The sequence below is a fragment of the Apis laboriosa genome, unplaced genomic scaffold, assembly GCF_014066325.1.
Source record: "Apis laboriosa isolate Shangri-la unplaced genomic scaffold, ASM1406632v1 scaffold202_cov151, whole genome shotgun sequence".
In the NCBI taxonomy this organism is placed as follows: domain Eukaryota; kingdom Metazoa; phylum Arthropoda; class Insecta; order Hymenoptera; family Apidae; genus Apis; species Apis laboriosa.
In genome coordinates this window covers 263,867-281,276 of record NW_025222291.1, presented here as the reverse complement: position 1 = coordinate 281,276, position 17,410 = coordinate 263,867, and the positions used below count along the sequence as shown (strand labels likewise).

Here is a 17,410-nt window from a genome sequence, read left to right as displayed (position 1 = left end):
CTGTATCATCTATATTCCGATGAAATGGCGTAATAAATTAACACAAAAGGTTAATGGTAATGAAAATAATAACGAAAATCGATTTAAGAAATTCACTTTCCTTTCACGTCCCATTCGAACGAGTCTTTTGTGCAATTTCATGGTTTCGCTTCAACCGGTCCATTTACATATTATGTATAAAAGATACATTCGAGGTTTTACAATAGGTACGATGACAGTATCCGGTGAAAGATGGAATTGTCGCATTTTAAAATTAAATGCGTTTTCGATGTAGAACTGTGATAAATCATCGCCGATAAAACGGAGCAATATTTTCCAGCGACACGATTCCATCGAGTTTGACAGTCGACAGATAGTTTTTCATTGGTCGAAAGCTGTCCAACTGTTCGAAATATTCCGAAATGTTTCGAAAACGAGGCTGTTTCGTAATTCTCGATCTCGTTGTATCTCGATCGATGGAAATTATATTCATAAATATCTTTCGTAAATTCGCCAAGGGTTTCGCCAAGTTTCGTATTCTCCTCCCTCTCCTTTCGGCAATTTCATAACTAGAACAACTATGATAGAATTGAAGAATTGGGATACAACAACGATTCATTCATAAAAATTTGGAGTTTTAGGAAATTTTGAAAATCTTGAAAATTGGACACGTAAAATGGACGATCAAGATTTATTTTTAATAATCATTAAAAAAAAGAAGAAAAAACTATTTGGACAGAAATTATTGGCTCTCTTCTCTGGTTCAACACAATTCGATTAAAACTTATAGAAATCCATCGTAAAAAAAGAAAAGTCAATTGAAGGATCGTCGAGTAAAAGTAATTCGAGAAGCTAAATAAAAGCTGGTTGAAAGATTTTTATTGCATGTAGATAAATGGCTAACATAATCAAACAATCTAGTCCTAGAAACTCGGTCATAAACGGACTAATCAACGACACAAGGTAATCGAAAGGCGCGTATCATACGAGCCGTGCTGTCGAGGTCGCTGCATTTACGAGGAACAAGCGTAGTGGTTAGACGACGATTCTCACGCGATCATTTTACGACTCTGTCTCTCAAGATTCTACGACGACCAAGGAAACGCGAAAACCATCTCCGACGATTTCTTTATAGCGTCGTCGACCATTACGGACCATTGCGATCGAAACTTTCATCGCGTTACGTGAAATAATCCCACAAATATTATCCCTTGCTTCTTACTCCGGAAGAATGTTTCTATCGTTAATATTTGTATTCTGTCGTAAATATCGTGCGGATGGAAGTTATAAAGAAGTTATAAAGAAGTTATACGGTATTAAGCGAAGATGCGATTCCGTGAGTGGAAATTGGACATTTTTAGTAGAGTAGAAGAACCGTAGCAGATTCCGTATTTCGTGTGATAGCGCGTCCATCTACTATTATGTCTCGTGATTGCAATAATTATAAATGTAAACAATAACTATTTGGAATAATTATTGAATTATCGTTGTCCACCATTTTATTTATTGTCCATCTACAATTCTTTTGTTTTTCCACGATTCTTGCAATCACGTGTTAATCGTGTATCGTGTAAATTTCGTAAAGCGAAACTTCGAACCGGGAATCGAAAAAGCGTTAGATCAAGTGATACGAGTATATCATTAGTCAGTCTACGTTAAATTAATTATTGGATATATTTCAAGCAAAAACTTATTGGGAATAATCATTGAATTTCTTTCTTTCTAATAAAAGTATTTTCCTCGGAATATATATAAACTAGGAGGTTGCTTTTTTTTTTAAATTAATTATCATCTTGAGGGGTGTGATAGGGTTTTAAATCCCTCGAGACGAATAAATTATTTTTCTCTCTCAGTTACGCGGCGTGCTGCGATTTCCTGCAGAACAACAACTTGCTGAGCATCATTAGGGCGCACGAGGCACAGGATGCGGGTTATCGCATGTACCGGAAATCTCAGACGACGGGCTTCCCATCGCTAATCACCATCTTCAGTGCGCCCAACTACCTCGACGTTTATAACAACAAGGTGAATTGCATCGATAGATTTTATCACAGGAGAGGAAGAAAATCGTGTAAAGCGTCTCGAATAATTTTGAAAATATCTTTTTTTTTTTTTTTTCTAGGCGGCAGTGCTGAAGTACGAGAACAACGTGATGAACATCAGGCAGTTCAACTGTTCACCTCATCCTTATTGGTTGCCCAACTTCATGGACGTATTCACGTGGTCCTTGCCGTTTGTAGGTGAAAAAGGTAAGCGCGTTTTCATTCGAAAATTAATAATTATTGTCATTTTTTTCGAAGAATAATTTGTTTTCTATATTCTCGAAGAAATTATATAATAAGATCGATTAATCGATCTCGTGTTTCATTATTTTTTCGTGACAGTGACAGAGATGCTGGTGAACGTGCTCAACATATGCTCGGACGACGAGCTGATGAGCGACGGAGACGACGGGCTCGAAGAAGGTAATGTCCATTATCACTTCTCTCCCCCTTTCTTCTTTAATACGATACACGTTTCTTGCAGAGATTCTTCTTTCTCTCTATCTATCTATTTCTCTTTATATATATATATATATACATATCAGTATTTTTCTTCTTATTTTATTCAATCGGTATCCACTGGTTCCTCTTACATCGTGATCAGAGTGTTCCCTCTTGTGCGCCACGTTTTTCTCTTTTTTATGCTTGAACGATTAACCGATTGAAGGGAATGTACATATGTAATCCCATTTCCAATACCGTTTTTTTTTTTTTACCCGTTCGATTAAAAAAAGAGAAATTGAAATATCTTTACGTGTTATCCTTCTATCGAAATTTGTTTGAATAATAAATTTCTTTCAAGATTTTTTCTTTTTCTTTTTCTTTTTTTAACGTTCGAAGCGATTGATATTAATCGTTAAAGTGTTTCTTCTTCTTTCGTCAGATTAAAAGGAACGAATCGAAGGAACGAATATCGATTAGAAAATCTTGGGATCTTATTTTTTGTGCATTGGTTGTATATAAATACGTGCTCTAGACACGATTTAAGAGAGGCCATGTTCAAGGATCGGGAACGCGAGGATTCATCTCTTCTCGTCGCGCGTTAAAGTCTCAGAGAGATTGTGTAAGAGTGATGGCATCCCCCCTTGAATATCTCTGAATCTTCGCGTTCGACCGAACGACCGAGAGATCGATCGCGTGACTGCAAAGAGTTTAAAAAACAAACGAATCTCCTTCTTTTTTTCGATATCTCTTTTTATTATCACACCCTTTTTTTTCGATCCAGCTTCGATCCGCACTTCGCTTTTACGAGGAAACGTTTTGCTCGAGTGCTCTCGCTCTTCATTTTCCTTTGCTTCGTTTCAAATTTATCTTTCTTATTAAATTTGTAATGAATTGCAAACAGAGTTGGGGAAAATGGATTCTTAAAACGGATAAATGGGATAGATGAGTATTTTCATTTTTTGGAAAAAAAAAAATAAAAAATAATCAAAAAGTGAAAAAGAGGATATAATGATAATCCATGTTTTATTTTAATTGAATGGAATATAAGTATTTTATTTGTTTGACGCATTCAATGATATTCGTAATACATCTAATTGGATTTAGACATTAAATGAGAAGTGAATTGTCAAAAATATTTATTCGTAGAATATATTTCAGAATATTTTTAATATTTCTTTTTTTTTTAATCTATCTCAAATTTTCCCCAACTCTGATTATAAGTATTATATTATCTTATCAAAAAAAAAAAAAAAAAAAGAGAGAAAAAGAACAGAATCGTCGTTGTTCGAAATATTCCTCGTTCGAATCGATGTGAGGAACGAAACTCGTTCGTGTTCTTTTAAAATTTAAAAACACTTGTTATCGAATTATTTCCTTTCCGGCCAAATTGAGTTGTCTTAGAAGAAAAGAATTACACGAAAAATTTCAAAGAATCCAATCGAACTTAATAATAAAAATATCTCTCGAATTTTCGCGTTATCCGATCAAGACAACTCGATATGATAATTTTTTTCATAATTCACTTCGAAACCTTTCACTTCTCTTTTCGATAAAGGCTTTCAATATGTATATATATTCCCGAATTACTTTGAGATCTTTCAAAACGTGAACGTTTTTTAATCAGCTTTGCCGCCACGCCTCGATCCACCAACCGCAAAAAAAGAAAAAAAAAAAAGAAAAAAAAACTGCACCCACGCGACTATTTCCGAGTCATATATATATATATATATTTCTTCTCGATTTTACTCGAATCACACCCTTTCGTTCTACCCGTTAACCACCCGCTATTACGGCCGCACACTGTATTTTTTTCTCTCAAAATTTCACCTTTCTCGTGATTCAGAAGAAGCAAAAAAATATATATATAAAAAAAAATAAAATAAAATAAAATAAAAGTTTATTCAAATAGAACGTGAAAAAAGTAGTATTTTCAAAGGAACGACGATTAATGAAAACGATAAAGGGAAAATCGCGCGCGTGCATCACCACGACGAGATCTAATCGTCAGGGCGAGAATTTCGATAGTTTTTTGTACACATATTGTCTACCCACCCCTTGTTTCCCCCTCTCTTTACCCCCTCTCTTCTGCCCCCCTCCCTCCCCCCTGTCGAATGTAATTAAGATAATAATGTCGTGCAAAAAAGAAATAATTTTTTTTTTTTTTTTTATTAATTATACAATAATTCGACGAGATCGAATATCGAAAGAAAAGAAAAGAAATCCGTTTCCATATTCCCGCGGCCTCGACTTTCAGAGGAAGATTTTGAATTCTCTTTCTGTTTCCATTTTCACCCGCTGCACGGACAGATGGTAAGAAGCGCCACTCGACTCTTCTAATCGTCACATTATTAAGAGCTTCATTATTTATTATTGATCATTGATTTTATTTTTTTTTTCTTTTCTTTTCTAGCTATATATTTACTCTTTTCTTTTTCCATTAGATAGTGTCGGTGTGTTGGAGTATTTTTTTTTTTTCCTTCTTCCCTCTATATTTGTTTTTCTATTGTACCATTTCGGCGTTTCTTTTTCTTTTCTCTCTCGCCATCTTTCTTTTTTCATCTTTTTTTTTATTCCCTTTTCTCTCTCTCTTTCTCTCTCTCTCTTGTATCTTATATGCATACATACATACATCACATTCGTGTGTGTATGTATATATATATATATATATATTCTTTTCGTGTGTTCTTTCGATTCCTCTTTTTCATTCCTTTTTTTTTTTTCTCAAGAAACGGGGAATAAATAATCCAATATAAAGATGAAAAAAGAAAAAAAAAAGAAAGAAAATTTAGAAAGAAAAGGAAAGAAACAAAGAAAAGATTCGTTAATAGGATTTTTTTCTTTTTTTAGAAAAATATACATGGAATTATATATATTTGTCGAAGAGAGACGTATTCTTTATACTTTTACGATTTCTCCTTGAGTTCTCTTCTTTTTCCTTTTTCTTTTTCGCAATTTTTTTTCTTTTCCTTCGATCGAATCACACGATCTCTGTACGTGTAACGATTCTTCATTTTCTCTCTTACATTTCTCTATCTCTTCCATTCTGTCTTCTCTATTTTTGTCCACGTTTCGTGATTCGTACATCTCCTCGCATTAAACTACGATAGATTTTTTTCTATATTTTTTTTCTAGATCTCTTGTTGTCTTTATATATATTTATATCTATTCTTTGTTTCCGATCCTCCATGGATTAAATATATATATATATACAAAATGTATTCATATGTTATTTAAATTAATTCAAAATGGCACACGGCCTGAATTCTTGTCTGTCGCCGGTAGAATTATCATTCTTCTGCATCGTTACGTTATCATAGACATCATATTTTAGAAACTATATATTTCTATCACCTTATTCTATCTCCATTCAAGATGGTGCTTCTCTCTTCTCAGAAGACGATCCTTTCTTATATTTCTTATATTACGATCTGAAACTATAATCTAACTCAACCATTAGATCTGTATCTATTCAAATGAACTCCATTTTGGAAAAATATATTTTACAAAAACACTTTACTTCCTATAATTCCTGTTCAAATCTTATTTGAATTCCTATTATTATTCGATCGTAAAAGAATCGTGATAAATCTCTGTTCTTCGAATCCCGAAGAATTGAAACAAACGTAGTTTATTCTTAATGATAAATGTCTTAAAGTCAAAAAAAAACAAGAAATCGCGCCATCTTGAATGCCGTGTATCACGCATGCGACGACTATCCAGGCGCCGATTTTTTGCATTCGAAATCGGCACCTGATCGTTCGCAAATCTCGCAAATGTGTTTCTCACTTCAATCTCCACCAGCATCTCTTCTCCACTCTCATTCTTCTTTTATTTCTTTTCTTTCATTTCTATAATTCTAAAAGCACGACGCTCGTCTTGCGCGTACCATTCTCAAGTCCGGGGTCGATTATTACTTCGATTATTACTTCCTCTTCTCGCGTCACGCCTATTGTCCCACTTTCTCTCGCTCCCATTATGCATTCTCTCTCTCTCTCTCTCTCTCTCTTTTTCTCTTCTTCTTTTTTTTTCTTCTTTCATTTTCATTCCTCTGTTTCGTACGCGTTACGATCCAATATCTCTTCACCCGGTACACGTGCACCAATTGTAAAACGGCACCCCTCGGACTCTGGAGGATAACTGTTTCCCGATCAATCTACGATTCAGATTGCTCGCAATCCGCCATTGTATCGTTGTTCGGTACTTTTGCCAGGAGTCTCGAATATCAGAGATATCACGTTTGATGATAATTCGTCAAAGATTGGACATGATTTGATACGAGCTTTCCAAAGTTAGGAGATAAATGGGATGCCTGAGCAGTATGGATGAACTTGTCTGTAAATTTGGCAGGTTATGTATGTATATATATATATCGAAATGTGACACCGAAATATGATGATATATCGAGGATTGGCAGATGTTTAATCCGTTGAGTTATTCGACCGCAAGCTTGGGTTTGTTGAATTAATTAATCTTGGATAATAGTATTTGAAATGAGAAATATGATATTGAGATAAATCTTCAAATATTAATTTCGTTTCAATAGAAATGTTTTAATCGTTGAAAATATTCGTTCAGTCGAGTTTTTTTTTTTTGCGAGATTTTTCATTAAATTTCCTAAAGAGGAGCAATCTTTAGTACAAATTTCTTTAGTAAATTTTGAAGAATTTTATTTTTTTCAAGATCGGGAACCATCGATCCAAACGAGTCCGTGATAAAAACCTTAACCATAGAGATCCTCGTCCAATTAGGATTTCAATTATTAGGTGCGTAAATCGTGGGAAAAAACGAGATAATATCCAGATAAAGAGATTCGTTCATTCGGTTTTTATGATTATGATTTTGCGAGATCTCTTCGTTAGACGTAGCTTTGATCCCCCTTTCCCCCCCCTTCCCCCTCTGTCACCTGTTTAGGAACGACCCCTAGACCCCAGCCCTGCCCCCAGAATGCCCCCTGATTTTGAACAAGCCCGAACGATGTTGCACTGACTGTCTTTTTATCGTACTCCTTCTCTATTATATTTTGTCAATCAATCACACTGGCCTTGGACTCCTATCTCGGCACGACACTATGCTACTACCTCTACTACTTCTACTTCTACTACTTCTACTTCTACTTCTACTACTACTATTACTACTACTACTACTACGACTACTACTACTACTACTATTACTACTACTACTACTACTACTACTACTACTACTACTACTACTACTACTACTACTACTCCACTCAAAACTCCGTTGTTCGGCATACGCAACCCCCGTAAAGTCGCAGCGAAAGTCGTTGTCCAAAAAAAGAACGGTAAGTCCCCATTGAGAGAGTCGACGACTTACTTGAGACGCAAAGAGAGTTCTTTTCATTTTTATTTTTCTCACTATCTTTTTTTTTTGTTGTTTTCTTTTGCTCCTAATATTTCTTCCCTCTCTCTTTCTTTTTCTTTTTTTTTTTTTTTTTTGTAATCGAAACGAGCCAAAATAACCCAATCTCAAATACCAGATGACAAATGGATTTATATATATGTACACCATGTGTGTAATACTTGTGTATTATTTATTATTCATTATTGCGTGCATATTTGCACGATTTAGAGAAAGAAAGAGAAAGAGAAAAACACGTATACGCATATCTCGATGTACATATATATATATACATCCGATTTAATTAGTTTTTTTTTCGATTTCTTCTTTTTTTTTTTTTTTTTTTTTTTACTTCTTTTTTACCGCCTTTGTTTCTTCTTATTCTTCTTTTGCCAGTGTTTCCTCCTGTTTGTGTGGCAGCGCGAGCGCGAACGCGTCACCGCGGCGAGTTCTGCTGGACCGGAAGTACGTCTTGCCTCGGTTAATTAATCGGAGGCCGATAATTAATGGTATCATGCTCGATGCCAGATTTATCTAGCGAGATTTGCGAGAAAATATCGTTGCGGATTTCCTTTTGGTCAGAGATTAAAGATAATAAACAATCCAATTGTGTTTCCGCTATAATTCATTCTGGATCTGCGGGCGAAGTTTCCCCAGAAAGGTTAAATTTGCCAATATTATTCTGTCCGTTCCAAGTGAGAAAGCTCTTTCGTCGAATAATTTTATCTCGATCGAGAAAAGGAAAAGAGAGAAATTTTTTTCTTTTTTTTTTTTTTTTTTCTTTTTTTCCTTCCTTCGTGCTTTTAACTCGAGTTTAACGAATTGACTATCAAACTATCCTCGTTTCGAGATTAAGTAAATTACAAGAGATCGTCGGTTTTAAATGGTAGAAAACGAATCGAGACACAGCAGAGCCACCTAGCGACCAGCGTTCCGCGCAGGCCATAGTTTCCTCGACTTGTTTTGTCTCTTTGTTCTCTTGAAATCACGCGATTTCGATCGATTATTCAGTTTCTCATAGTGATCCGGCTGCTTTGTTCATTTTCGTGCTCTTCTTCTATATATTTTTCTTCTTTTTTTTTCTTCTTCTTCTTTCAATTTTTTAAAATCGAAATCTCGATCGAACGCGATATTACGAACTCGTTTCAGCTTCTTCTTTCGTTTTTTACGGCCCTTTCTTTTCGAATTTTAAGTTTCGTTTCTTTCAACCACGCTGGTCACACCCGATTTAATCCGCATCCATCGAACACCGCTGCGTTCAATCACCGATCTCGCTCAATTTCCTCTCCTTCCCTTCCTTCTCACGCCTGGTCAATTTTTCTTTTGTCTCTTGTTTTCTTTTTTTCTTTTCCTTTCTTTTCTATTTATGTCCGCCGATCAATCGACTCGCGTAACTCACGATCTTCAATTAAATCGATCGGTGTTACATCGCCACGAAGAAAGTGTTTCTGCGAACTTATCCTGCGTTCGACGATCTTCTTCTAGCTGCGATTTCGCTCGATTTTTTCATTGAAAAACTTATACACGAACAAATATTTTCTGGACGGTAAATTTGTTGCTAATCATGTTCATCGTGTGTGATAAAAATAAATGGAAATTGAAATTGCTCCAGGATACAGTAGAGAGGATTCTCTCGTGTGGATCTTTCAACGATTCTTCGATCTAACGTTTAATTCAATTCATTATTCAAGAAAAACGTTTGATTCGAGCAATTTCTCTATCGATAAAATTTCTATGAAATTTCTCGTTTTATCAGCGACGTGTAGATATTTATTTGTGGTTATACATTTCTCGTTCATCGCCGCATCACCGAATGTTGCAGATGCATTTGACATCGATGCAATGTTTTTTTCCCCGGACTTTTCCCGTTTTTCGGTCCGAATTTTCGTGTGTATTTGACGTAGCCTTTTTTTTTTTTAATTTTCTTTTTCCTTTTTTTTTTTTNTTTTTTTTTTTTTTTTTTTTTTTAATATCAATTTTCGCGCACGCTCGACGTCGATACGATAGTTTTCAAGTCACGAATTTTCCATCGTTACAACGATTTCATTTCACGTTGATGAATTTTCAATTTCTTACGAATCGTTGATTAATCCACGAACCTCTCCTAACGCAGTGGTCGATGTGCTCTTTTTTTTTTTCCCCCATAATAAAATATTGCCAAATATCGAGCGAAACGGCAAATCTGTATTGGAGCTTAAAATATTAAATTTTAGAGCGACAAGTGGTGAAAATTTCGCGAATATCCTCGAAACGTCAGTGCGTGTCTAAACGAGCATGTAATTGTTCCACTTCGAGCAACACGATCCTCCACACAAGAATTATACGAACACGTATGAAACTTGTTTAATGTTAAAACACTCAGTATCGATTAACTATTGTGTTTCTTCAAAATCTGATATGGAAGTTTGAGAATAAGGAACAGAAAGTAGAGATTTTTCGAACGTGATTTTTCTAACAAAATGTGTCTAAAGCGATCTTTGGTATTTTCAAATTATTCTTCAGAGTTGTTGATCCTCTATTAATCAGATTATCATCAGATTCGAACCTGTTGGATTGTTTAAAATCTTGAATCCTTTGGATTGCTTGGATTCTTTGAGTTCCTTGAAACTAATTTGAATTCCTTACATTTCTTAAATTCCTCGAATAATCCCGAGTGGATTGAATTTGTTGTTCAAGAGCATCACGCGCCAGCAGAAGTGTTAATTCAGATCTTTATCCAAATACCAAAATTCGGAGCGCGATGAAATTATCGAAGACAATTGGAAGGAGCAATTATGAAAATACGTCAGAAACGTCGGGGATGGAAGACGATTGGACGGTCAGAGATTTGCGGAAGCTCGAAAGCCAATTAGGACATTGGTGTTAACGTCGAAGCTTGTGAAAATTCTCCCGTTTCCAGACTCTCTGTGCCTCTCCAATTACACGATTATGGGTATCGGGAAACGGTGGAAACGGTGGAGGTGCGTGCATAAAGTCGAATGAAAATTTAACGCCGCGCGTAAAATAAAGAAAAACTTTGGCTCGGTTGAGGATAATCCTCGAGTTACATTTTTCGGTCGTTATCCACGGAGAAGGTCCCAAAGGTTGAATTAAATTTCAGCTCGGTGGAATTTTACGAAGATCGGCCAGAATGATCCAAGTTATGAATGATCCAATGTTGAACGGTGCAGTCCATTTGCGGAATGAAAGTATTTCGTGGACGATTGTTATCTTTCATTGTCAATGAGACGAATGTTGGCACGAGGGGAAATTGAATTTCTGGTGAAAAATCGTCTTGCAGATAGCGGTTGGAGAAAAAAAAAAAAAAAAAAAAAATAACGAAATCTGGAATTTTTGGTTGAACTGTGAATATATGAATTTATTCGAGAGAATATTTGGATATTGGTAGGATTTTAAATTTGATCGGGAATGTGTTTGTATAAATATTTATGTTGTTGGATTGCTTTATTGAAAAAAAAAAAAAAAAAAGAAAAAAAGAAGTATTATCAGAAATAAAAATTTTTTTTAATCTTGCATTTCTTTATGAGTTCGAATCATTTTGTAATATATATAATTTTTGATGTATTAATGTACACGTTGTAATTTGATACTTACATTTTTTTTATTTACAATTTTGTTTATCAAAATTATACCAGTATCCAAAAATACTTTGAAGAGTAAATAGTGTGTATAATTCACAGAGGCTAATGTTGAAGATATTTTTATATTTTTATTACCGTTATAACGTGAATATATTTTCAAGACGTATAAAAGAACGTTCCTTTGTTCCATGCGTTAAAAATTAATGAAAAATACACATAATAGCCTCTTTTATTACTTCGCCCTTTCATCACTTTCATCGCAAACAGCTTTTTCAATTACAGTAACATAATCACACTGTTTTGCACCGAAACTCCATCAAAACAACCACCTTTTACGCGCGCAAAAAAAAAAAAAAAATAATAATAATAATAATAATAAACCAGGAATCCAATCTAGCGAAGCAATTTCAAAAAAAAAACGCCTTCCTCATTTCGAGCGAAATAATATATTCATGGAATGCAAATTCCAATTTTCTTCTACGCTTTTTTTCTTCTCTCTCTCTCTCTCTCTCTCTCTCTTTTTTTTCTGCCTCAAAAATTCGCAACGGTTTCACAATTTTTGTAAACGATTTCTCTTCCGTGGGGGAAAAAAAAAAAAAAAAAAAGAAAGAAAAGGATCACGTTGTCGAAATATTCCTTCTTCTGTTTATAATTTCGCGCGAGGAAAACGCTCGAATGGGAGCAAAAAGACGGATGAACAGGGCGATCGATAGCCAAGCAACGACAATATTTGTTCCATCCCTAAACAATTCGCGGAATCAGGCGTTGACTGATCACACGGATCATCCGGATTGGAACACGGTTAATCCGGAACGTGCCACTATTAATCGATTTTCGTTTCTATCCCTCGATTCTTCTCTCGATGGAACCGCGACCATTGCTTTTCTCTTTTTTTTTTCTCTCTCTCTCTCCCTCGAACGTTTGTCTTCTTCTTCTTTTTTCTTCATTTTTTTTTTTTCCTCCCCCTTCTGTGTCTCGAGCCGGGAAAATGGCTCGTCGTCGATCGATCGAACGCATCGAGTTCTCCCTAAGATGAGGAGAGGAAGGTGTATCGATCAACCTTTTTTTTCCTTTTTTTCTTTTTATCCTTCGTTTTTAGACTTGGAGAACTTCTTCTGTTTCTGGATAGCTTCGTGGATAGCGATCGGATGTATAGAGATTTATAAAGAGATGCAAGTAGATTTGAACGTCGATAGATCGGATTTGAAAGTTTTTCTACAAGTGTGAAAAAAAAGGGATGGTGTTTTTAAGAAGGAACACGCGAAAAACAGAATATTCGAATATTCTAGCAAAGGAAATAGTAGTCGCAAGTAGAATTAAACATTAGTTGGAATATTTTAAGAAATTGTTCCGTAAATTCGCTTGATGAAAACGTAACGTTTGACAGCTGACGATAAAGGAAGAATATATCGCACAAAAGGGTGGATGTAATAAAATGAGAGACGCTCTTTGATCGAAATTTCTATTACTCGAAGGTGGAACCTCGACGCGTCTTACATTATTCGAGTCTAATGCATTTCAATTCATTATATCAATCTTCCCCTCGTGGAATTTTTCATTTTTCATTCCCATAAAATTGGTTAGAAATTAATCTCTCGCCATCGACGCGATGACAAACTGATGGTTTTTAATCGTGTGCAAGGATTGATATTTTTCGAGTATCAATCGTCTGAACATTTATGGAACAATCTACCGTTCTCACCATTACTGCAATCGCTCGTGTTAATTCATCAACGACGTAAGATAACCGTCATTCACAGTCAGCAACATTAGTCGAACCCGAGATCCAAGACAAATCCATTAAATTCGCCTCGAATTCATTATCTCTCGCAAACACCGATCTTCCCACCGATAAATAGAGGTGCTGTCGGGCCATAGCAAAGTTCCAAATTGGCTTTCAAGCGATAATGATAGATACACTGATTTTTTTCTTCTAAAAAGAAGAATCTGAGTGTAAGCAGAACTGGGAAAAATTTTATTCGAAATTAAAGAAACAATGCGCACTTGAAAATAATTTGCTACTTGTCTAAATTATTTATTTATTATTTAATATTTGAAGTATTTGAAGATATAGATGATACCAATTTATTTGAAATAATTATAAATAAGACTTTTAAAAATAATATTAATAAAGAAATAGTGAGAGTAGAATAAAATATCACGTTTGAGATGATATTTCCCAGGTCTCCAAGTACAGGGTGAAAGGAAAACAACCATTATTTTTCCCCATTTCGTGTACTCGAAATATATTTCGCGCACTTCTTTCCTTCTTCTGCGTTTTTTTTCTTTTTTTTTTTTATTATTATTATTTCCAGTTACCTTTTTTATTAGCTCGCCCCGATCCCGCAACGGAACGGAAATATACGGCCAAGTTATTTTCAACGCCATATTTTCAAAACCGTTTGCTTTATGGAAAGTGGTGAACACCGGGCGATGCTTGGTGAATCTTCGCACTTTACGCGATCCTTTCTTCGATGTTGATCCTCTTTCGCGAATCTACGTGACACCATAGACTGAACGACGCCCCTACCCATCGACATCCCACGTTCCTACGTAAAAATGTATCGCAGACAAGCTGATCTTACTTTCTTTCATGCTATGCACGCTTCGCTACGATATTCTCGTGGCTACACGTTGAGGAAGATGAAATTTACAGGCGATAATAAGTCTGTATTTTTTTTTCTCTTTCTTTATTCTCTCTCTCTCTCTCTCTCTCTCTCTCTCTCTCTCTCTCTCTCTCTCTCTTGCTTTTTAACAATTTCTTAGAATTTTTTTCTCGTTTCTCTTCTTCAAATTTCTTCAGAATTTATGCTCTTCGGTTTGTATTTTATATTTCAATAGATTTAGGTATAGATTTTTCAAATTTGTTCCAGTATTGTTTATCATCGAGTTAATAAGAATTAATAAGAAATTTGATTCTTTTCTTTTTGAATTTATTTTTTGAAATTGATATTTTTATCAAATTGATATTTTGAAATTGTTCTTTTGTGAAATTTTTCCAATTAGTCTATTTAGATTAATTTGTTCAAATTGATAGATCAATTTAAATTGAATCTTTCAGATTTCTTTTTTTCTTTAATTGAATCTAATTAAATCAAAATCGATCATTTCACTTTTTAATCTGATTATATCGTTAATTATATAAACTAGAGAATGATCGATCAATCAAGTAACGGAATATACGATTTTAAATCTTTTTTCTGTTTTTCTAAAATAAATCTAAAAGAAGACAATCTATTAAAGAAGACTTGAAAAATGTCTTTCATTTACCTCTTTCGATAAATTATTCACCCTCGTCTTCCTGAAATTCCAACTCCCTCAACCCTCTTTTACAGGAGAGAATCAAAGCCACGAAATATCGTACATTCTTTCTTCTCGAATCTTTTAAGAGTACCATTGCTCGACGTCATTTCATCTGTCTTTCTCTTTCTCATTTTTTCACGCATCGATCCTTCTGTCTTCCTTCTTTTCCTCTTTTTCTCTCTCTCTTTCTCTCTGAACCTTGACCATCTCATGATAAAAGAATAATAATAAAAGAATATTTCCGCTTTCCCTCTCTCTCTCTCTCTCTCTCTCTCTTTCAATCTCTTGTCATCCGACCATCTTCCCTGATTTGCTCATTTTTCTTCTCTCTCTCTCTCTCTTTCTTAATAATCGTATTTTATCTTCTTTCTACTTATATTCTTTCGTTGTTTTGTGCGTTATTTTTGTATACCTCCCCATCCAAGGATGTGTATTCTTCCTCCCTATATTATTATACATTCCTTTTTTTATATCCCCCTCTTTTTTCTTTATCGATCTTTTTTGCGACCATCTTTTTTTCTTTTCTCGCGCATGCTATAATGTCTAGTAGTCTATTTACTTAGGATATTATATTAATCGAACAAATTTTTAATCGAAATTTAGCTTTATCGATTGATTCGACGATCGTCGAGGAATTCGTTCTGATTATTTTTTTGATATCCGATTCGAATTCGTTCTATCTTTATGCATTTCAAAAAATTATCGTAAATTAAATTAATCTTTGTAATATTTAATCTAGTCGATGAATATAATAATAATAATAATAATAATGTATAAGATTTTTTGTTTTTTTATTCTCGAAAGATTGATAAATCATGAAGTAATCCTCGTACGATCGAAACACGACCGTATTAATCAAAGGTTTTTCTTAATCAGTTTTTGCAGGTAGCTTCTATATAGCGGTGTGTTATTAACCATGCACAATTATTTCGAATATTAAATTTGATCTAAGACGATTTATTGTGGATCTCACGATCATTATCGAGATTACTTTCACATGATTTCAAATTCGAAAGATCTGATTAGTTTTATGGAAACTAGACGAGAACAAAAACATTGATAGTCACGCGGAAAGTAATCACGAGATAAGAATCAGCAGGATGGTTTGCGTTTTTCTTTTGTTTAAATAAAAATCAACAAATAACAAAGAATATTATTTTATCGATGATAGAATTTATAGAAATTTTTTTTATAAATAAATATCAAAAGTAAATAAATACTTCGTCAAGAAAAATATAAGAAAATATCATCATTTATTTTATTTTTCATTTTATTATTAATTTATTATAATATCAATTTTACTTTCATTCGTGGTACAATATATTTTTGATCTAATCTTCATTTGCAATATTGCAAATATTGTAAATTTTGTTGGAGGAATGTTAAAATAAGACTTTGAATCGATAAACAATCAACGATGAATCCATAAAAAAAAAAAACGCAGACCACCTACATTTTCCACTAACGAATTACCTTCTTACGCTTTCAGTATTCACCATTCAATATTAAGTAAATGATCGATAGCCTATCTTATCTCAATCGAGCTCAAATCAAGAGAACCTCTTGATTAAATTATCTTGTGAAAAGGTTACATTAGAATGATATTTTATGATATCATTTCTAAAATATTGCTCGTGAATTAATCGAAACATTTAAGAAGAAAGAAAGAATCGATAATTCATTTCTCTCCATTACTTGATTTTTTAATTTAGAATTTTGAAATTTAGATTTTTGGTCTCGATTGAGAACGAAAAATATACAGAGTGATTCGTAATCGAATATCAATATTTCCAAAGAAAATCTGGGAGGAAAAGTGAAGGAGACATGTTCCATAAACTTGATATCATTTTTGTTTCATATTTATTTTTTCATAAAAAAATAAGAAAAAAGAACTTGAGTTTATGAAACATTTCTTTTGTAATCACAGATTTATTCATTTTGAATTATTGATGTACGATTAAACATCACTCTTTTATATAAAGGATAATTCAGAAATTATGTATCTTTGTTTAAAAAACATTTTATATTTTTACATTAGGGTAATAATCAATTATAAAAAAGGATCCATAAAAATTGGATAATATTTAAGCAACTAAAAACTGTTATACGTATCTCATAATTTTTGACTTAACCTTTTTAAAAGAAATAATTAATAAAATACAAGGTATTTCTTAATACGTGAAGAGCTTAATAAAAATGAATTTCTATATAATTTACAAACACTTTCTTCAAACTAATATATTATCGCCATTTAGATAATAACTCCGTAAATGATGACCGTATTGTTTAATACACCTCAAAGACTAATCCCAAAGTTATTTTCTGCCATCATATTTCTCCCTAGAATTAATAATTTCTTCGCTTTTCACAATATGGAAAAAAAGATTAAACGTCAAGATCAAACATAGATACAAAATTTCCTGCATAATCTCGTCCTTCAATCTTCATCATCCATTCACAAAATCCTCTTACGTATAAAGAGACACCTTGTATAGAGCAGCAAACTTTTCCAAAATTCTAACGCACCAACGCTTGACTTGAATGCCACTTACGCTCTGCACTCTTTCTCTTGTCTGTTCTATGTGTTCTTTTCTTTACGCCACATTCGACAACCATCTTCTTCGCCAACCACCAATCGTCTCCGACCATTACATATGTGTTATATCGATCATTCAAAAATCAAAAAAAAAAAAAAAAAAAAAA

General features: G+C 33.8%; 1 protein-coding gene across 5 annotated transcripts in view; it reads left to right on the top strand.

Moving 5' to 3' along the window:
* Window positions 1-17,410, top strand: part of LOC122712517 (serine/threonine-protein phosphatase 2B catalytic subunit 2-like) — a 165,051-nt gene that overhangs the window by 137,996 nt on the left and 9,645 nt on the right. For 3 of the 5 annotated variants that reach the window (XM_043932244.1, XM_043932241.1, XM_043932245.1), the window contains 3 exons: window positions 1,833-2,004; window positions 2,102-2,228; window positions 2,364-2,444. In XM_043932244.1, the coding sequence (XP_043788179.1) occupies window positions 1,833-2,004; window positions 2,102-2,228; window positions 2,364-2,444 (380 nt within the window). Of the gene's footprint in view, window positions 1-1,832; window positions 2,005-2,101; window positions 2,229-2,363; window positions 2,445-4,772; window positions 4,776-7,734; window positions 7,768-17,410 lie in introns of all 5 variants that reach the window. The other 2 variants (XM_043932242.1, XM_043932243.1) reach the window with 2 other exon arrangements.